At 30.6% G+C, this 23,909-nt stretch overlaps 1 protein-coding gene across 5 annotated transcripts in view; it reads left to right on the top strand.

Annotated features, from left to right (window-relative positions):
* The window catches only part of LOC142321477 (uncharacterized), a 53,216-nt gene extending 33,350 nt beyond the window's left edge, over positions 1-19,866 (top strand). For 2 of the 5 annotated variants that reach the window (XM_075359580.1, XM_075359581.1), the window contains 6 exons: positions 5,904-6,075; positions 7,741-7,955; positions 10,809-10,901; positions 11,874-11,956; positions 13,314-13,518; positions 19,400-19,866. In XM_075359580.1, the coding sequence (XP_075215695.1) occupies positions 7,872-7,955; positions 10,809-10,901; positions 11,874-11,956; positions 13,314-13,518; positions 19,400-19,483 (549 nt within the window). In that variant the 5' untranslated portion in view covers positions 5,904-6,075; positions 7,741-7,871 and the 3' untranslated portion in view covers positions 19,484-19,866. Of the gene's footprint in view, positions 1-5,903; positions 6,076-7,740; positions 7,956-10,808; positions 10,902-10,986; positions 11,026-11,873; positions 11,957-13,313; positions 13,519-19,399 lie in introns of all 5 variants that reach the window. The other 3 variants (XM_075359582.1, XM_075359578.1, XM_075359579.1) reach the window with 3 other exon arrangements.
* The last annotated feature ends 4,043 nt before the right edge of the window (positions 19,867-23,909 follow it).

Consider the following 23,909-nt stretch of genomic DNA (forward strand, 5'->3'; position numbering starts at 1 on the left):
TTTCTTACAGATCATTTAGTACTCTAACATCTTGTTTTACTTTTTATGTCATCCATATTTTCACATTTTCTTTACCTCCTAATTGTGCATATACAACGCCCTTTTATATATTATTTCATTTCTTCCAATATTTATAACCTAAAAAAATGTGTTTTTTTTTGCTTCAACATTGTGATTTGTTTTAATTACTGTTGTTTTTATAATAATGTTAAGATGAACTGTGTCTTTTTACTTTCTAGTTTGTAGCTCTATCTCTGCTGCATTAATGAATGTATAAAGAATTAAATATATTACGGTGAACCAAACTTTGGGTATTTAGGTTTTAAAAAAATGTTATAGGCATTAATAAGACTACATTTTGGATAAAATTAAAAGGTAGATCTTTTAATTTTTTACTTTTAGAATAGTAATTGTAAAAAATTGTGCTTTAGAAGTAATTTAAAATTCCAAAGTTCACGGTTAGGAATAAATATTATTTCTAACAGTTTTTACAAAAAAATTTGAAATTGTGTTTTCAACAATCCAGCTATACTTTTCAAAGATCTTTTCCTCACATTTAAATTAATTTTTGATGCAAACAAATTATATTTCTGACTGAAGGCTCATTCGCCTGTGCTATTTGGCATTTTATATCGCTCCTTCCTCGTCCATCTTTAGTAATTCTACTTACAAAATAACAAAATTTTTCTACCTCCATAATCTTTTATTCTCTTTGTTATTTCTACTACATTTCATTACTTTCGTTTTGTTCTTGTTTATTTTCTTTTGTAGGACATTATCTATGCCATTCATTGTTACTTCTAAATCGTTTTTACTCTCGGCTAGAATTACTATATCATCAGCAAATCGTAGCATCTTTATCTTTTCACCTTGTACTGTTACTCCGAATTTAAATTGTTCTTTAACATCATTAACTGCTAGTTCCATGTAAAGATTAACAAGTAACGGAGATAGGGAACATCCTTGTCAGACTCCCTTTCTTATTACGGCTTCTTTCTTATGTTCTTCAATTATTACTGTTCCTGTGCATGTTAGCAATTGTTCTTCTATCTCTTTATTTGAACCCTAATTTTTTTTAAATGCTGAACATTTTATTTCAGTCTACGTTATCGAATGCCTTTTCTTGGTCTATAAACGCCAAGTATGTAGGTTTGTTTTTCTTTAATCTTCCTTCTACTATTAATCGGAGACCTAAAATTGCTTCCTTTGTCCCTATATTTTTCTCCCTTCGGTCTTCTAACACTTTTTCCTCCTCTCAATTCTTCTGTTTAGAATAATAGTTAAGATTTTTGATGCACGACTAGTTAAACTAATTGTTCTGTATTCTTCACATTTATCTGCCCCTGCTTTCTTTGGTATCATGACTATAACACTTTTTTTGAAGTCTGACGGAAATTCCCCTTTTTCATAAATATTACACACCAGTTTGTATAATCTATCAATCGCTTCCTCACCTGCACTGCGCAGTAATTCTGCAGATATTCTGTCTATTCCAGGAGCCTTTCTGCCATTCAAATGTTTTAATTCTCTCTTAAAATTCAGATCTCAGTATTGTTTCTCCCGTTTCTTCCTCTTCAAATTCCTCTATAACACCATTTACCAATTCAATATTCAGATTACACTTAATGATTTTTGTTACCAGTCTTATGAATATATTTCAATTCCACTTTTCTTTGATTTACCTCTTTCAATAGTTTGGAAGCATGCTCACATATACGTATGTGTGAGGCTTATTACCACTGTTTTAGTATTTAAATGTTAATGTAAGATTTAGGTAATTATATAAAGATGTAAAAAATAAATCTTTTGTTTCTACTACATTTGCTTGAAATTAAAAACATTTACTGGCTCTTTTATAATTATCATTTTCATTCTGAATTTATTTAGTAAAAAATTACTATAATTGGTAAAGTAAATTAGATTTACATTATTATTTTGAAAAGATTAAAAATTGTAATTTTTTTTTAATGTTGCTTTAACCCTACAAGTGATATATATATATATATATATATATTTCTCGGATAAGCATTTTTTGAACTTTCCACAGACTTTTTTCCAAAAAAAATTATATACTAATATGATAAACAAAAATAACTAACTTTTATACAATTTTGGTACTTATGTATTAACGCCACCGCAGCTACATCTTTATTTAAAAACAAAGTAGTCAGTCGGATTTCGGTGGAAAATGGGCCGATATAGTTTAACATAGATTCAAAACAGTCTTTATTAATTTTAATAAATGGTTATTTATATTTATTTATTTTATAATTATAATTTTACCAGACAACCTATGCTCGCTAACCTTGACTAATTAAGAAGAGTGTTTTGATTATTTAAATAATAAATAATTGCAATAATTACCGAATTTATTAAATAAACACTCAAAAAATTACGGTGTTAATTTTTAGCATCTTTATCTTTTCATCTTTTAACATCATTAACTGCTAGTTCCATGTAAAGATTAAAAAGTAACTGAGATAAGGAGCGTCCTTGTCCGACTCCCTTTTTTATTACGGTTTCTTTCTTATGTTCTTCAATTATTAATACAGTTAAAAGAAGAGACAGATCTATAGGCCACATATTAAGGCATCCTGGAATAGTCGCTTTAATATTGGAGGGACAGGTAGATAGAAAAAATTGTGTAGGCAGGCCACGTTTGGAATTTGTAGAACAAATTGTTAGGGATGTCGGTCGTAGGGGGTATACCGAAATGAAACGAGTGGCACTAGATATGGATTCTTGGAAAGCTGCATCAAACTAGTCGCATAACTGAAGACAAAATCTGTAATAAGTCTGCCATCAAGAATATAGAAACATAAATACTCTACGAAACAACTTAAAGCCCTGTCCAATCCTACGTTAAGTCAGTTTCCATTTTAAAGGAAAAAAATGAAGGGGAAACCTCTACCTATATTCGGTCGAACACAGCATTTAATAAAATAGGAATTTTTTTTAATCAAAATTTTTAAAAAATAAATTAACAAATCTGAATGGAAACAATTGTTCTTTCTTTTTGTCTTGTGATTTGATTGGTTTGATGCAGCTCTCCAAGATTCCCTATCTATTGCTAATTGTTTCATTTTAGTATACCCTCTACATCCTATATCCCTAACAATTTGTTTTACATATTCCAAACGTGGCCTGCCTACACAATTTTTTCCTTCTACCTGTCCTTCCAATATTAAAGCGACTATTCCAGGATGCCTTAGTATATGGCCTATAAGTCTGTCTCTTCTTTTAACTATATTTTTCCAAATGCTTCTTTCTTCATCTATTTGCCGCAATACCTCTTCATTTGTCACTTTATCCACCCGTCTGATTTTTAACATTCTCCTATAGCACCGCATTTCAAAAGCTTCTAACCTTTTCTTCTCAGATACTCCGATCGTCCAAGTTTCACTTCCATATAAAGCGACACTCCAAACATATACTTTCAAAAATCTTTTCCTGACATTTAAATTAATTTTTGATGTAAACAAATTATATTTCTTACTGAAGGCTCGTTTCGCTTGTGCTATTCGGCATTTTATATCACTCCTGCTTCGTCCATCTTTAGTAATTCTACTTCCCAAATAACAAAATTCTTCTACCTCCATAATCTTTTCTCCTCCTATTTTCACATTCAGTGGTCCACTTTGTTATTTCTACTACATTTCATTACTTTTGTTTTGTTCTTGCTTATTTTCATGCGATAGTTCTTGCGTAGGACTTCACCTAAGCCGTTCATTGTTTCTTCTAAATCCTTTTTACTCTCGGCTAGAATTACTATATCATCAGCAAATCGTAGCATCTTGTATCTTTTCACCTTGTACTGTTACTCCGAATCTAAATTGTTCTTTAACATCATTAACTGCTAGTTCCATGTAAAGATTAAAAAGTAACGGAGATAGATTCGCCCTCCGGGTTCTGAGACCTTATTCGAGTACTCCATCGAAAATTTGGCGGAGGACATCTTTCGGGAAATTTCGATTGAAATAACGTGGGCCCTCCAAAGGGAGTCGAAGTTTAAAAATGGCATATTTAACGCCAAAGACATATAAAAATAATACATGCCCGTGTATGTTTGTAAAGGGGCTCGAATTCTATCGATTCAGGCAACTTTAATAAGAGAGACCTGAATGATAGCGAGGGAGAGAGAAAAAAATACGCCCGTCTGAATCGGTAGATTACTCCATTACCCTTTCTTAAAACAAAGCAATTTTGACCGATTAAAAAGGTTTTTAATTTAATATATTTTCTAGATATAAAACAATACAAAATAATCTTACGCGGTTCATAAATAAAATTGAAACTTCTATAAATAAAAGTGTGGAGGAGAAAGTTCTAAAAATTGATAGCAACACAAACTGTGAAAAATTAATTCATATAAAAAAAATTTGGGCAATATATCTTTGCTGTGTAGGCTGTTGCTACATCTTATTGAATCCAGTAGTATCATTTAAAAGGTTCTATTATTGTTATGAAGTTCATGACAATGTTTGGACATCACTGGCGTTGAGGAGAAATAGAACTGATAATTCTCTTACAAAACTGAATTTGAAATGCTGATTTTTACAAAATTAAGTAGATACTCATGGAAGACATGGAGGTTCACAGTTCTCCTACAAAGCTCCACACTAACCAGAAAATCTCTGAAGTGAACTGGCTTTCTTAGAGAATTAACAATTCTTGATCTCTTTTCTTTATTAATGAAAATACTTTAGGCCCTCGAACAAATACGGTTTGTAACCCTTCCTTTCTTCTGTATATTAATGTTATGTGACAGACAGTGGATTTGTTTGTCAGTTTTGCAAGGAGACAAATGATAAAAACATTCTTGACATTTTGCGTCCAGTTGTAATACAGCTGCAGTATGGTTATGTGAATGGCATTTCTACTTACTTGCTGGACAGTTATTATTGCCTTAGAAGTCAATGAGTGATTACATTTTTTATCATTGCTGCAATTTGCTGTACTCATAGACAAGTTTTCCCTTTAATACAGAAATTATTTTGACATTATTCAACCAGGTTTGTAAATTGGATACTGGGTTAAATAACTTTTCAATTACCCTTTGTATTGTATTTATTTTTAAAGTAACTACAAATACTGAACCCAGTTTATCATTAATGATAATAAAAATGAGAAATGAATTTTATTATGTGGAAAAATATCGAGCTTGATCAGGATTCTATCCCAGTACCTTCTGAATAAAAAAGAGTCAATATCAGTTTGCCATTAGGAGATGATGATTATAATGTTGATCTGTGAACTTGAACCTACTCCTGTGGTTAAACATCTTGAATTATTCAGCAGACAGATATTCAGGTAGCAAGACCCTTATTAAATTTCATTTTTTAAATTTTATTTTCAATATTGTGTATTTTTGTATTTTCTCAATAATGAAAATAAATGTATGAATAATAAATTATAACGTGTATATAACGGTTCAGCCATAAGCTCATAGGTTTGATTTGTTTATTATTACTATTAATTGTTAGAAAAAAACATAAGTAACTTTAGAAAGGTGTTCTTGGTCAAAATCTATGTAGTTATGGCCATTTCTTATTCCACCTCAAAACCCTGAATGTGTAGAAATAACCCTCCAGGTGTAATCATAAACCTATAAACCAGGCCTATTATTGATCGATTTGTAATTGTTTCTTATTTCTATCCAGATTGAAATTAAAAAATTCCAGGACTAGGCAGGATTACAGTGGTTTAAAATTGTCCATGTGCTGGTGAATTACATTATTTTTATTGTAAGTAAAATTAAAAAAAAGAAGGATTCATAGAATTATATAATTTTTAAATTCATTAGGTGTATTTCAGTAATTTATTTATTATTAATTAACTTGTAACTTTTGTTTTTATTATTTTTTCTTTAATTTTTAAAACTTTGTATTTTATTTTTGTTTTAGTTGCCTTCCAACTGTTGTACATTTACCAAAAAATGATGAATTGTTATGCGTTGTTTGTGGTATTGATAGTACTGCAGTAATTACTACTAAAGGAGCTGTGTATGCTTGTGGAAAAAATAATAGTAATAAATTGGGATTATCGCTAACTACTCTTCAAAGTTTCATATTTATGGTAACAGGAATTTATACATTTATTGTTTTGTGGTTGTGAATGAGAATGTGATACTATAGAAGTTTCTAGAATGTATGATGCAATTTTTGCTTAAGTAGAATCTTTTTTTTTTGTTTTATCTCTGGGTCCGCACTCAAGCAATTCATTCTGCAGAGAATGAGAAGAATGTTTTGTAGCGTGTGTGAAAAATGTCATGCTTGACCGGGATTTGAACCCAGGACCTCCGGGTGAAAGGCTGAGACGCTATCACTCATGCCATGGAGGCCGGCAACTTAAGTAGAATCTGTTTTGTGTTAGGTGATAAAATTCGTGTAGTTGGTTATCTCATATATTTGCAAGGCTAATATGTGTGGTTATTCAGAAGTCTTATATGAGGGTCGTTTGGCAAGTTTTCGGCCTAACAAAGAAAACAAGATTTTTTAGACTTTTTTTTTTTCAATGAACTCTCTTTGGATTTTTATACATTAAGCCAGTGACTTTTAAACTTTATAATAGTCTCAGTATAATTATCTAAACGGTAGTTACCGGAGGCTAAACAGGAAAAAGAAAGGTGAAATCCTCTCAGTATAATGTGATTTGTCCAGCTCTGTAAAATAAGCAGCTTTGACCTCATCATTTGAAATGAATCTTTGTCAACTGAGCGATTAACTCAAACTTGGGATGAAGTAATCACTGGGAGCCAAACATGGAAGCAGTTTAAAGTATAGGCCATGGAGTTTTGGAGCAATAACGTGAGATATAAGTGCAGGTGTGTTATGGTGAAATAGCACTTTCACTTTGGCTAGATGTGGATGCTTATTTAACAGCATCCTTAACTAATAAACTCTAATATTTTGGATTGTGATCCTCCCTTTTTTCAGGTAGTGTATGAGCATTGTATCACGAGAATCCCAAAAAACTATACCCATGACTTTTCCTGCCAATGGAATCATTTTTACTTTCTTTGGTGCAATTTCTACTGCTATCACCCCACTGTTTGGACTCTCTTTGATTTGTAGCGTGTAATGATAAATCTGTGTTTCATTTACTGTTGTAAAAGATTGAAGAAACTCAGTAAAATTGTGTTTAAATAAGTCTAAACCCCTCTTGAAAAGCGTTCATTAAAATTTATTTTTTGTCAATTGAACAAATGTGGCATTCATTGAGTAGAAAGCTTTGTCAATCCCAGAACATTGTGTTAAGTGTAGTGGACATGGTCTATCAAATTGTAATGTCAACAAGGTCACAAACCCTTAGTTGGAGTTCATTTAATAAAAGATTGTGGAATTTTGTGATGATTTATTATTGTTGTGGTTTTTGGGCATCCCAAGTGTTCTTTCATCATCTTGAATGAATGTACAACCACATGTAAGTTTAGCAGCCCGCTTTTATACCGTTGAATGATGGGGGTGAATCCTTTAAAGTGGAATCAAACTCTTTTTGTATGTCTGTTGGGGTTAAACCTTTAATGAATTACTTAAACTACGTATTTAAATTTTGAATTTTTGGTGCAAAATAAAAAAATTTCAGCCCTTAATTTGGTGTTAATTTAGAAAGTCAAAATTTCAAGAATCGGATAATGTTATTTTAAAAGTTTTGTTTTATTTATTACTTATTTACTTTAAATGTACTACTCTATGACAATATAGGACAAGATAATTTTGTATTTTGTAATTATTTTTCCAGAAAGATGCAAATGTAGAAAAAAGTTTACAATTTATTGAAGTAAAATCATTATCAAAGTGGCATGTAATAAATATATCTATTCTTCAAATAATCATTCTTCAGTATTAACTGATGCCGGTTATGTAATTACTATGGGAAGTAATAATGAAAATCAGTTAGGACATAACAATGTAACTCCAGCTGTTGTCAAGAGTACGATTGATAAAATAGTTACTGTAAGTGTCATTTTAATTTTATTTTAGCAAATTTTATTGTACTATTAGAAGTTGAGAATTTTAATGTTAAATTGTTTAAATAATTATTTTTTTCCTTTTTGATTATAATCTTTTTGTCATGGTTCTTTAGGTAAAGATTTTTTCTCATTAATCAATTAAGTTTAAGCTATTTTAAAAACCAACTAAGAAGTAGGTTACTCTTCCATAATTGAATTTTGATTGGTTTGTTAAACATAATCTGGTAACCCAAACCACAACACATTTGTAGTTGCCCCTGGCAGTATGTGTCTTTCTCTCATTTATTCTACTTAGAATAAGTGTAAAGTACAAATAAATGTAAATGTTGGAATAAATGTCATGTATTCCACTTAGTTGATAAAGCAGCAGCGCATGAAATATAGAATCTATCAGTTTTGTTCATGCTAACTGTAAGAGTTCTGGCATGATTTGTTTTAGGAAACGGAAGGAACACATTGCTGTCAAGATCTGTCAACAATTTTATAATGTCTACAGTAATAAAGCAATAAATGTCTAAAGTAATAAAGCAAAGCAATACTGTTTTGTGTGAAGTTAAGGTAGAAATCCAGAAAGAAATGTTGAGATATTAGGTGGCAGTTCAAGTAAGAGATTTTCAATCAGCCCCCTATCTCCCAGACTTCGGACCAAGTGACTGTGATCTTTGATTTGAGGGCTATTTTTTGCCTTTCCTAACATTTGTAGTTAATTCATTACACTGCCATTTACTTTTAAAACTGGAGTGATCATTTTAAAACTGGTGTGCTTAAAGTAGTTTTGAGAATGGAGATACTCTGAAATGCTTCAACTACAAAAGTGATATTGCTAGGAATGGCCGAAAATAATGTTCAAATCAATTATGATAATCCTAGCCAAAATATGAAATATTGTGAAAATTTTGACTCTGATCTGTTTACCGAGATGATTTGTCTGGCTACTTAACACTTTAAAATGCGGTGAAGAATTTATGATAGGACAAGTTATTGGCTTGACACCTTGGATTACTGTGTGCTAAAATCTTTAAACATATGTGTCTGTTATTTATATAAATATTAAAATATATTTCTACAATTTTGTAACATTTTTACCCCAAACCTTTTAAGCATCTGATTGATGTTATCCCAGTGTCAAAAAACTAAGTTTGTGGGAAGATAGATTTCAAAAATAATAATCTAATATATACTTTCACAAAATTATTGAATTTTATCAAATACTGTTCAAAATGATGTAGTTGGAGATTGCAATTAAATTGTCAAATGTAACCTATTTTTACAATCTGCTACCGCTATGCATGATGCCACTTTTCTGAATTATAAGCCATAAAATTCATTTCCCGATATTTACTGAAAATGTTTATGACAAATTACAATTTTAGAAATTATCATCGTGGTTTTGGTATAAAGTTTTGCAAATCAGCTATTTACCTTTTGCAGTTGAGATACTTAGTATCTTTTTTGATTTTTTCCTTAAAATCTTATTATGATGAAATAATGGACAAGGAAATATTTTCTTGGTTCAGATAAATTCTCTACATTATAAAGCTTTTAATAGTTTTGGGAATTTTCAATTACCAAGAGAAAGTGAAAGAATCTTTTTTCATGACATATAAAATTCTTACCCCAAGATTTCCAATTTAAGAATACTGTTTTATGTTTCTGCTTAGTCAGAACAAAACCTCCAACAAAGTCATAGAAAGTTATAGGGTTTGAAAAACTAAATAAATTATTCAGTGCTACGTAAATTTTATGAGCGTTTTATGAAATTTCATTACCTAGTCATCTGGCATTCATAATCGACATATTTGATACCTTAGTTTAGATGTCTTCACTTTTTCTTTTAATATTCGATATTTATTAAAATATGAAGTCGGTATGGAGTGCGTTAATTAGGTAACAAATTAGGTAACATTTTCAATTTTTTGAAAATGTGGACTATTATCTGTGTAGATAGACAACAGTATGAATTTATAAAATAAGGTTTATTTCTATCTTAACCCATTTTCTAGTATATAAACTTTTGCTTCAATTTATAGAAAATTATATGTATAAAATGGATAAATTTCTACCAAACCATAGGTTTGTAACAAAAAACTACTTTTAAAAAACAGATCATTTTACACTTCCAACAGACTTAATTCTATATGTATGAATATTGAATGAAGCACACTTATTTATATGAATAATTATATGTATAAAATGATTTGAATAAAGTGGTACAATGGTACTTATACAGCAATAAATTGACTGCAGAATGCGTAACAGAAGTTAACAGGATTACCAGTATGGTTTCTTCTTAATGATTATTAGTTGGAATTTGTAGTAGTAGTAAGTGTAATTATACCAGACGTCATATTTGGAATATAGACAATCCATCGTGTATTTTATGATATAATGAACTAAAAATGAATAATTAAATAATTTTGGTGTCAGATGCAATGCGATTGCTGAAGTATTAGGCACCACCAATGTTATAACGCACAAATAATCCACTGCTTTACCTGATTTGAGTATGGTCTTTAAGTATGGTGGTCCTCATCATTCTGTACAGGCATGGGAAGGAAGGTTCCTGGCTGAAAAGCCAGGATCAACTTCGCTCTACCTTCCATACAGATAGTGTGTGGTCTCAGATCAGGTTAGATACTTTCGAAGTTGGTTGTTATCGATGACACATCTTTTCCTTCAGAACTGGATCAAGTGTGGTTGAATGATTGTATTGAGCTAGGGAAACTTATGGTCAGTCGTAGACCAGATCTGTCTCAATTCTCTCTTTTGGACAGTTGTTTTGATTGGGATATTATCTCTTTTTCATATTATTTATTAATACTTTATTGTCCGTTAGATAACTAAATGTGGTCCAACTTATACGGTTGTTGGTACAGAAGAAAATGCTATCTATTTTTGGGGTACAAGATACACACCATCATGTTCTTCTGTAAGTAATAATTAATTGTTTAGTACTATCACTTACTTAGTTAATATTATTCTCATGAATAATTTTTGTTTTTTACTTTTTACAGTGTGATGTTATACTCATTCGGTCTTATTTACTGTTTAATGTAAGCGTTAATCTTCTTTCAGTGTATTAATTTTGTTGCTATATATTGGTTTTATTAAGTGTAACTGATAAATTAAACAAATTAACAATTTAGTGTTTATTGATAATTATTCCAGCTTATCAGCTCTAATTTTCAAAATAATTTATGTTTTTGAGATTGTTTTTTAAATAAATATTTTTAAAAAATGCTAATACTAAAAAAAAGAAAGTAAGAAAATAATTATAACTTGAACATTTTAATACTACAGTAAACTGAGTATATTGTCTTTAATTTTGTTTTATTACATTTAGAACAAGTGAAAAAAAAAATGCCTTTTTCATTCTGAACAATTGTTATATGAAAAGTATTGATCAGTCATTGTTATGTAACACAGTGCTAAAGTTTTACTGGCATTGTGTGTGTGTGTGTGTGTGTGTGCGTGCGCGCGCATGTTTTATTGAAAATAAATATAGCTTTGTCCATATTAAGTAATGTCCATAATTAAGTAAATGAAAAAATATGGCTTTGGATACTGACATTTAATATTTTCTTAATTACCTTTCTTTCCAGGTCTGTATGTCCTGAGATACTCGAATTTCAAATGTTATTCAAACATCAGCATTTACAAGCAATAGACTTTGAAAGTATAATGATTAGATTGGTGTATGGAACACTGTATATCCATGTATTGAGTGAAGTAAATCGTGTATTGATAGTGCTTTATCCATTACTATAATCCATTGCAGCTCAATAAAAATATATATTAAATGATTATGAAATATAATTTTCTCATTATTTCAGATTCATTTTTGTTTTTAATAAATAATTCTTTTATGTTGTTGATTTTTGAAAGTTTTCTTTTTTTGTAGGCATTTGATTCATCTTCTACCAGTTCATTAGCATCAACTAATCTCAAGATAGATATTGTTGCTGAACCTGAGGAAATACTTGCGTAAGTTAAATGAACATAAATTCACGCAGTTGAGCTACTTTTATTTTTTTATAAGGCTGCTAAAACATTTCAGTTGTACAAAGTTGGATTAGTGCCAAAGAGATGTTTCAGTGCATTCTATGATTAAAATGGGAAGTTATTTTCTCTACAATTTATAAGCTTTTCAGCTTTTCTATGTATACCTTTTTTTTATTATACTCCATTGATAAATTTATCATGTTGAAGTTCGCAAGAAGTTCTGGCTAGAGTATTATGAACTGTTTAATAATTATTATGCTTCTGGGTATTGAAAAAAAAACCACGCAGCAATACTTTTCTTCTATTATTTAGTATAATACTTTGCCACTGAGAAGTGTATTATAATTCAGTCAAAGACTTAATACCAAATGCATTCATTATAGAACCACCATCAATAAAACTAAATAACCTAATAAAAATCACTTAAAAAATTCAGTTTATCTGCCTTTTATAAAATTGGTTACTCTTAATGGTAGTAAGCTCTACATAGGACAAACTGGTTGGAATAGCTATATAAAAAACACAAAAACACTTCGCTCGACTACTGAATTCATTTTTACAAAACCACCTCTTTGAAACCAGTTGTACAAGCATCAGAAACCTGGAAATCTTATGCATAAATATGAAAGGACATGAACTAGACTCGCTTGAGTGGCTCTAAGTATACAAACATAAAATCAAAACTATAAATGAACAAATCCAGTTTCAATTACACACATTCTTTGAAAGATCACATATCACAATCATCCTTTAAATCTAATCCAAACAAACATCAGTGCCACACTCAACAATATGAAAATATTACCAGTGGCTTGATTTAAATTAGTTTTTAAACTTTCCCCTTCAGATAAATTTTATTGCAGTTGATTAAAAACTGTTTAATCCTCTAAAATACTCTTCACCTCAAATAACTTACCCTGATAGAAAAAAAATCTCTGAAAAGTCCCATAGGTAAGAGTCATCAGCCCACAGAGCTTCAATAAGAAGCAGCTGAAAATATATTAATTGGAAACTGTTAAAATAATTCTTGTGATACCTATCAAAAGAAAGAGGAAAAAAAGCGTAAGAAAAGAAAGGGATATCAACCCGTAGAGGGACTACTACCTCTTATTAGGATAATTTATTATTTTGCTTAGGCTCATCTATTCCTGTACTTATAATAGTATGTAACATATTAAGATAGTTTATTAATTTAATCCACAACTTGAGTTGATGGTCATACCATAGAGCAGTTGTCTGATAACTCTTAATTAAAGTATGAAATCTGAATTCCATACTACTTTTTTATTTTTTTATAACACATTCTGCAACTAATTAATTAATTTAATCTATGTTTCAGCTTATATGCGTCACCTAATCAAATCGCTAAAGGTGAGATTGTCACATTGTATGACTTATGTCCATTATGGCTTGGTCTTTTAGTACTGGTTGATACTACAGTGCCTTTGCCAAAATTGAGTACACTTACTTTTGTAGAGGGTAAACAAAATAATGAAAACAATTCATCCTGTTCTAAAAATTCTTTAACAGATACTTCTGAGTCTGTAAGTATCAAACATTTAGAACAAAAGTAATAATCTTCATAATTTTTATTATAGTAATATTAATGTTTTAATAATTATTAAAATTATGTTTATACATTTTCATTAATATTTAAATGTACAGCACTGGATTGTACTGAGGATGATTCATTTTTTTAAATGTATGTGGAATGTATTTATTCTTTTCACTGTTGTTTACTTAGAAATTAAAAATAGAACTAAAGAAGATAAAAAAATTTGATCACAGGAAATAAAATTAACACACATATATATATTTATGGCTATATATATACCTGTGACTTCCAACAAGTTTTTCTTTTTTTTTCTATTCATTCTACCTAAGTTACATTAATTCTAAGTTTCCTCTATTGGTAATTTTAATCATTAATGCAGTTTTTACAGTTTGTCATTTTTAAACCTCTCTCATGTAAGCCATTGTTTTAGATGGATAATTAGTGGTAATCATTCTGTACAAAGTAGAGGACTTTAAGGAGGCTGATTAAACATTTTTCAGATAACATTTTTCTCCTAAGCTGTACAATGACCTGTGTGATTTCAAATATTACGTTACAAAAGCACAATATGAAAGGATAGGATTTTGTGTCTTATGTTTTGATTGGCTGATATAATCATTTTTCTAGAATTTTTTTATTAAGAATCTATATTGATATTGATCCTCTTATCAAGAAATTAAACAGGCTTGTTTAATCAAAAGGTTTTTTTGACTAAACAATAGCCATGAATTTTCAGAAATGTTATTAACTTTTCTTTTGTCTCAAGGATCTTGAATGTTGACTGCTTTGTTTTAATATTTTTGAATATAATCTCAAGATCTCACCTCAACAATTTGAAAAAAATAATTAATTTTTTGTTTTTGTTTATGTATATATATTTTGTTACATATATCTATATAATACACAATCTAATCTTTCATATGGCTATAACAACATGTGATAGCTTGCATATAAAACATCTATGGTGCTAAAAGTGTTATAAAGAATCTGAAGTCTGTATTGTTTTCTCTGAGAAGATGATGTTAATTCTCTGTCAGTTACTTAATGGTTACCAGTGTGATGAAGGTATTGATTGTAACATTGATTATTTTGTTAGGATACATGGCGAGCTGATATGCAACAATATAAAAAACTCTTGTTTTCATCATTTTTAGTTGATTGAATGAAAAAGACATTAGGAAAGATACCATTATTTGTTTTTGTAGTGTGTTTTGTTTTATTCTCTACTTAATATTGCAAGAGTGACCGTAACTTACAATTTTATGTGGTCAGAGAAACAATTTTTTACAACTTATTTGAAAATGAACTCCAAGAATTATTTTTAAAAAAATTCTACTGAACTATTATGAAAACTTTTGATCAAAACAGGAAAACATCTTAGGAAGATAAAAATAAATAAGGAATATTTAGACAGGAAAATATATGTTTTAAAGGAATTATTTATTACAATAAATAATTATTATAATAATTATTTGTATACAAATAATTACAAATTATTATTATTATTTGTATTACAAATAATTTTTTTTTGTTGTAATTATTTGTGTACAAATTACAGATAATTACAATAAAAATAACTTTTATTCTGTTTCTTAATTTGGATGTACAGATCTGCAATCACTTTATCTGAAGTATTTTCATGATATCCGAAGTAAAACTGAAAAATTGGTTTTCTGAAAACTGATTTTCTTTAGGTTTGAATACAATAACTTTGTTATTAACAATAATTTGTAGAACAAGACGCTAGTTTTATATTTGAAAAATTTAATTAAAGTAGGTTTACCCGTTCCTGAGAAATAATTTTTTTTGTTGAAAATCACAAAATGGCGTTCGGAAGGAAAAGGAAAAAAATCAAATTATGAAAAAATCCCTTTCGGCACGCCGGAAGGCGGAGCTTGATTTCACCGGTGCTAAGTAGGGGATAAAAAATATACCCTGCATAATAATTGGTGATTTCAATGCCCATTATCATTCGTGGGGCTCATAGTCATGTTCTTCCCGGGGAAGGATAGTTAATTGACTGAGGCAGAACTTAGATCTCTCTGCTTATTGAACAATGGATCATGCACATTTGTATCATCTTCATCAGATACATCTGTGTGCATCGATCTGTCGTGTTAAGCATCCCTATTTCCACTTCTTAACTGGTGCATTTCCAAAAATGTTTTTGGAAACGATCACAGACCGGTTGTTATCTTGATTGGTGATGGTGATTTGTCTCAGAGACAGCTATGTGGATGGGTGGTTGGGAAGGCAGACTGTATCGAATACAAAGAATTGTTTAGCCAATATGATGAAGTGATCCACCAACTTTCCATATTTGCACATCTGATATTTGATATTGCAAGTGATTTACATTACTTGGTGATTCAAAAAGGACTTCACAACTTTAAAAGCATATAAACATTTCTTTAGATAATTTTTAGAATCAGTTTTAGGTCTCATTTCGTAGCAAAACACATCAAGTTTTGATTCTTGTAGTTCATAATACTGAATTCGGCTGCCGTGATGTTAAAAATGGATACATTTACTGGTGCAGAACATGGTTGGTATGTGTTTTAGTTTCAAGATTTGCAGTCATTAACTGCAATTCAACATAATTTTCGTATTGAGTAAAGTAGGAAGCCTTCTAGTAGGCATACAATTTATTCTTGGTACATAACCTTCATTGAGTCAGGTTGTTTTGTTAAACATATAAAATTACTAGGATGATCACACATTTCTGATGCTGTGGAACAACTCAGAGAAAGCTTTGCACGTGGTCCGAAGAAATCAACTGAACATGCATCATGTGAGATGACTGGCATTTCAGAAATGGCTATTTGGCATGTAATATGTAAACAATTGCACTTGAAGCCATTCAAATTAACCATGGTTGAACACATTACAGATGACGACAAAGTTGCTCAGCTGCAGTTTTCGGTGGAAATGATGGATAGAATTGCAGACAATAATACATTTTTAGACAGTGTAATTTGTAACGATGAGTCAATTTTTTACACCAGTGTGGCAATGTGAACACCCATAACTCTTGAATACGGGGTAGCGAAAACCCTCATGAAACTTGGCAGTACATTTGTGATAGCCCGAAGGTGAATGGTTTTTGATTCCTAAGCAAATAAAGACTGTACATCCGTTCTTCTTCCTGGAGGTATGTGTGCGCTCTGCTGGGGTGGTCTGTTATATAGTTGGTGCTTGTGGGAACTGTATGTCTATCCCATTAAATTCTTCCTCGATGGTTGTGTTTCACTTGAAAAAACCAACAAACACTGAAGCTTAAAGAGTCTTCGACCGACGTTATCAGTTGAGGGTGTGTCTGATGATGATAAGAGAAATAATGTAATGAATCCTAAAACATCAGTAATTTCCTTTATTGTAGTGAAATAAAAGAAAGAAGGTAAATAGTTTACAAAGGTTTCAGCTTTCTTAATTCAAGTGCATTGTTGCAGCGTGTGGATCTGCAAAATCAATTAAATAACTTAGGACTGGCGCCCTGTTGATTGAGGTTACTGATGACAAATAGAGTCGGAAACTAGTGGTCCTTAAGTTCATTGGGAAGGAAGAGGTGGTGGTGGAACCACATAATACCTTAAATTCCAGCAAGGGGATTATCTTCCACCGTGACTTGGCTGGAATTGAACCCTCAGAGATAACAAAGGAACTGTCCCTGCAGTTACAAGTTGGTCCAAGTTTTGTCAGAACAAATAAAGACCCTCACTGCTGCGATTACAACATTGAGCTTGGGCAAGAATGTAACTTCTGCTAGAAAAACTAATGGTGGTTCATCTAACTCCATGTCCCAGACTCCATGTGGTTCAGACTCCATGTCTGAATATATCCCTTTAACATCTGGAAAACCAAGAAGTTCCTTGATGGAATGAAGAATGCAGGAAGGCATTAAGGGATTGCCACTGGGCTTTTGTGTAATCTCAATCATAGGCTTACAACAGAAATGCTCTGCACCTATCTCAATGCGAGGGCTGTATGCTGTCTTTGTTTATTACAACAAATATATTGTGTTCAGATGATGATAATGCAGAAGTGTTTTTCATCCATTAAAACTCAAAAAAACGATGTGTTTTTCTATGAAATGAGACATCAACCAAATCTGTAAGTTATCTCAATAGATTTTTATATGCTTTTTATGTTATGAAGTCCTTTTTGAATATCCGGTATATCAGGTGTTTCATTTTAATCCCCCAGGCGATTTTCTCATAAACTACGCACAATACAAAAAAAAAAATGTCTTCAACAAAAGTTACTTGGACTGAAGGGGCGACACCTCATGGTGACCTTGGATTTCACTGTTAACACAATTTATTTCAAGGTTAACACAATTTTTTTTTTAATGGAATGACTTATTTTTGACTCCACAAATGAAAAGATTGGAAAAGTTTACATTGGAATATGTGGTCACACATATGATCTTGGAACATTTTTTGAAGGTCATACAATGTAATATTCATACTAGGCCATTTGTCTCACAAACTATGGAAAGATCATAAAAATGATTTTACAGAAGTTAACGAGGATAGGAGGGGAATATCTGACAGTGAACTTGATCATGATCTTGAGGTCCCCTTTGCAGGTCGTGCCAAGGTTTTTTGATAGCGCCAATGGAAAGAGCGACAAACGTCACGTCAACATAGCCTTGAATTTAGTCATGACATTTTAAGATTATGTTTTATTTCTTCCAGCTTTTTGAAATTCATGGTTTAGGAATTAATCACATACGGTATCCGATTAAACAATTTGCTGAATTTCAAAGACAGTACCAGTTAACTGTCGTCTTCTCACAACTTAGAAAGCAGTGACTGTAAATATCTGTGAAGAGAATCCAGCACCTATATACCACTACTTCTCATAGTTAGCAGTATGACCTTCAAAAAAGTTTTAAGATCATATGTGTGACCAGATATTCCAATGTAAAATTTCTGATCTTTTCATTGGTGGGGCCAAAAGTAGGTCATCCCATTTAAAAAAATTTATGTTAACATTAAATAACAGTCAAGATCACCATGAAGTGCCTCCCCCTCCAGTCTGAGTAACTTTTGATTAGATCATTTTGTTTTATTGTGCATAGTTTTTGAAGAAATCATTTGTGGGGATTAAAATGAAACACCCAGGTATATACAGATTGTATCATGAAGTTCTCCCAGGACTTTTATAAGCTATCCTACTTGTGAAAACAATGAAGAAACCTCATTTAAACATATGTCCTAAAATGCTTCGTTTGCAAGTTAGTGGAAGATTACGCTCGGATTTCATCTACCCCAGTGAAATGAGATTGTACTGAAATTTTTAGAGCATTAATTAAGGAGCAGAATTAGCGATTTCTTATGGTTTTTGATTTTAGAAATCGAATAAAATAGGTTCTAGAACCGTATCTGCAGTAGTGTTTGAGAAATCTGGGGTAAAAACCGTGTTTTTTTTGTCATAAAATAATTTTTCTTAAGCGGGTAATAAACATGTACAAATTTTAAACAAAGCTTGAAGAGAATTTAATTCTGAACAAAATCATATAAGATAAGTTGAATAAAACAAAGAAAAGCTGGAAAAAAATTATTTAAAAAGGGTAAAAATTGAAAATTACTTTCCTTTTGTCCAATAATAAATAAAGTATAATTTTTTTTTAATCAAAATATAAACAGAAACTGGAACAGACCAAATGATTGATTGAAAAAAAATTAGTAATTGAATTTCAGTGAATGAACCATGGTAGAACTAAGATGTCAAAAGCATCATTTCCATTGTGTTTTTTGTAATGTAAAATTGTCAGCTTCCAGTACTTACTTTGTGTTATTTTAAGCCCTTTGATGTAATTTTTTCTCATTTATTTATTAAATGCTTGTTTTGTCTTAATTTCTTAGGTTCCAAGCTGGATAAAGGCTGAAGCTAATAATTCCTGGAGACCAGACATATGTGATGTACCAAGCAGTCTTTTGAATAGTTAATTCCTTCTTTCAAATGATATTTATATTCTATTTCTAATTAAGTGTTCAAATAATTAATTTGCTGAAGTATTATTTATTATTAATTTTCTCTGTAATACAGTTACAATAAAAGCTACAAGTAGCATTAAGATACATAGAGCAATAGTCTGCTACTTACAATTTTACCTGTGGATGGTCAGAAGCTAATTAGTGTAAATCATCAATAAGAAATATCATTTTAATCCTTTTATTAGAATTAGAATGTGTTATTCATTAATATACTAAATTAAACAAAATCTATATCAATATTAAGAGAAAATGTAGAATCTTATTTATAATCTTAGAAATAGAAAATCAAAACATAAAATTATTCAACTTATAACAAAATTAAAAATTGTGACTTACTTGGTTTGTTGATAATTTCACACATTTTTTACCTCTTTGTTTATTTATTCTTTAGTTGAAGCAGCTTACCGACTCGAGAATACTTCTTGATGCTAATTATAGAAAACAGCATCTCTTCATTAAAGTATATTTAAAATGTATTTTAGTTAGGTTGCCCTTTACTATATCAAAACCTCTGAACTTTTAAGTTTCCATTGGTGTTACTGCATCTTTATTGATCTTCCTGTGAATAATAGCAACTTTAAGATTTTTGGCCAATAAAAAAATTAGTGTTTGTAACTTTAATTACTTCAAATGGCTTACTCTTCTTTGTCATTTTTATATTGATCTTCTGGCCCAAAAATTTACTCACACTTCTAATCCTTGGTTTCTATTATGGCAAAACTGTAATTAGGCAAATAGCTGAGGTATAAAAGAAGACATTTATGGCAAAAGATGAAAACAAAATATTTATTTTTGATTACGGAATAAATTATTCTTTTTACTTCTCTGAATACATGGATACAGCGTTCCATATACCTCGTGTCTTACGTCTAATCATTGTATTTTTAGTCTATTGCTTGTAAAAACTGATGTTTGAATAACATTTGAAATATGAGTTTCTCAGGACATAACAATCCTGGAGAGAAAGGTAATTGGGAAAATATTAAACGTCAGTATCCAAGTCATATTTATTTTCAATAAAACACACACATATATATATACACACAATGCCACTCAAACTGCAGCACTGTGTTACATAACAATGACTGCATCAATACTTTTCATATAACAAATTGTTCAGAGTGAAAAGGCATTTTTTCACTTGTTCTAAATGTTCTAAACAAATTAAAGACAATACACTCAATTTACTGTGTAGTATTAAAATGTTCAAGTTGTACTTACTTGCTTACTTTTTTTTAGTTACTTTCTTTACTTAGTTAATTTTTTTTAGTATTAACATTTTTTTTAAATATTTATTTAAAAAAACAATCTCAAAAACATAAATTATTTTGAAAATTAGAGCTGATAAGCTGGGGGGAGGGGGATATCACTAAACACTAAATTGTATTTTTTTTAATTTATCAGTTACACTCAGTGTAACCAATATATAGTAACAAAATTAATACACTGAAAGAAGATTAACACTAACATTAAACAGTAAATAATACCGAATGAGTATAACATCAGACTGTAAAAAGTAAAAAAACAAAAATTATTCATGAGAATAATATTAACTAAGTAACTGATAGTACTAAACAATTAATTATTACTTTCAGAAGAACATGATGGTGTGTATCTTGCACCCTAAAAGTAGATAGCATTTTCTTCTGTACCAACAACCGTATAAGTTGGACCACATTTAGCTATCTAACAAACAACAAAGTAACATTAATAAATAATAGGAAAAAGAGATAATATCCCAATCAAAACAACTATCCAAAATAGAACATTAAGGCAGTTCTGGTCTGACTGACCATAAGTTTCCCTAGCTCAATACAGTCATTCAACCACACTTGATCTCGTACTCAAGGAAAAGATATGTCATTGATAACAACAACCTCAAAAGTATCTAACCTGACCCGAGACCACACACTATCTGTATGGTAGGTAGAGTGAAGTTGATCCTGGCTTTTCAGCCAGGATTCTTCCTTCCCAAGCCTGTACAGAATGATATGGACCACCATCCCTCTACAAGATCATACTCAGTCAGGTAAAGCAGTGGGTGCTTTGTGCGTCATAACATTGGTGGTGCTGCCGCTGCCACCGCCGCCACTACTACTAATAATCATTAAGAAAAAACCACATTGGTAATCCTGTTAACTTCTGTTTTACATTCTGCAGTCAATTTATTGCTGTATAAGTACCATTGTACCACTTCGTTCAAATCATTTTATTCATATAAATAAATGTGCTTAATTCAATATTCATACATGTAGAATGCATTCTGTTGGAAGTGTAGAATGATCTGTTTTTTTAAAAGTAGTTTTTTGTTACAAACTTGCAGTTTGATAGAAATTTATCAATTTTATATAATTTGTAGCGATGAAAACATTGTGCTGTTTATGTACTGTTGGGCTCATTTATGTACAACTATGTTTTGTTCGAAAGAATTACAAATGTCAAATAAGCAATAACGGATTGTTAAATGTACCTGAGAGAGTTGTATGTATGATGATCATTTATTTAAACGGTGGTCCAGGAGTGACTGTAGAAATAGATGAGTCCTCATTTTCAGAAACAGCAGTGGGTTTCAGAAAACAGTGGGTATTTTAGAGATATTTTCAGAGAAATACTTAATTGTTTCATGTATGCTGTTCTGAATCTTACTGAAAATACATTAATTCAGACAATAACAGCATGCATTCAAAAAGGATCAACAATAATGTCTGACAAGTGGAAAACCTATGATGGTATTTCTCATTTGGATGGATATAATTTTCAACATTACATTGTAAATCATTCAGAAAATTTTGTAGATCCCATCACTGGAGCTCATACACAAAATATCGAAAATTTGTGGGCTTGTTCCAAAAAACGTAATATGAGGGAAAGTGGAACTGCTTGGCTAATGTTGGATTCATATCTGTGCGAATTCTTATGGCGTAATAGGCATAAAAATGAACATTTATTTAATATTATATTAAAATACATTAGTGAATCCTATCCAGTGAAATGAATTTTTTTTTTATTAGATGTTATTTGTATTTCAGTTTAGTAAGTTAGTGTGTTTATTTTGTTTAAACCAAATATGTTTGGTTCAGTTATGTGATATATGTACGATTCATCAGTAACCAAATTAATCTAACCAAACTTAACCTACACACGCTTTGTTCCCTAACCTTGACTAATTAACAATAAGTTTTTGATTATTTAAATAATAAATTCAGTAATGATGGCTAATAAGCTTGTTATTTTATTAATTTGTAAAGTATATTAATATGGAGAATGTTTAAAATGACCAGTATAAAACAACACATTAGTGTGTTTCCTCTAATGTTTCATTCATTAATCATTATAAAACGTGCTATATTAAGTAATTTTTAAGTTGAAAATTGTGAAAAAAGTGGGGGGGGAAAAGGAAAAGCATACCGAACAGTTTTCGTGTAACTTAACACAATACTTCAGCTTACAAGAAAGGGCTTTAATACCCTTCAAATAAATTACTGAACCATTTAAAAAGTATATTAATTTATTTAAAATATAATTAAAAAACTTTATTTTAAAGAGACAATATTACTGTCGATGAATTTTTAAACAATACTATTTAAAATTAAAAACTCTGAACTTTTTGCAAACCATTCAATGTGCATGTAAACGAGCCTCAAATAATTTTTTTTTAACGTTTTGTGAATTGTGATTTATTTTGTAGTTATTACTTGTATGATAATATTTAAATTATTATTCTTATATGAATACCTGGAAGTCTCCAGATATTCCATGCAGTTTTCTGCATTTGGAGACCATATACAGCTGCATCCCTTTTTTGTGGCGTGTGAGTGATGTGTCTTGTACAGACTCAGGTCGACCTTATCTACCCACCGGGTTGGTCTAGTGGTTAACTCGCCATCGCAAATCAGCTGATTTTGAAGCCGAGATAGTTTGAAGGTTTAAATCCTAGTAAAGGATCTTCATACGTCCTGAACACTAGATCGTGGGCACTGATGTTCTCTGGTGGTTGGGCCCCAATCAGCTGCACATCTCAGGAACAGTCGACCTGAGACTGTACAAGACTACACTTTATTTACATTAATACATATCATCCTCTGAAATAATATCTTACGGTGGTTCCGGAGACTAAACAGAAAAAGAAGAGGCCGACCATATCTGAGACGTGGCCAACTGAAATCCAAACATCCAAAGAACACCGGTATCCACGATCCAGCATCCAAATAAATGCAACTACTTTTATTAGGATACAATAATTCTTGACTTCAAGAGTAGCTGATTTACGACTACGAATCTCTACCACTAGACCAACCTGGTGAGTTATACTTAAATTATAAATTTGGATGCTAATCAGATGAACTTTTTATTTTATAATTAATGGTATATTCTGTAA

The sequence above is a fragment of the Lycorma delicatula genome, chromosome 3 (assembly GCF_047948215.1).
Source record: "Lycorma delicatula isolate Av1 chromosome 3, ASM4794821v1, whole genome shotgun sequence".
Taxonomy (NCBI): domain Eukaryota; kingdom Metazoa; phylum Arthropoda; class Insecta; order Hemiptera; family Fulgoridae; genus Lycorma; species Lycorma delicatula.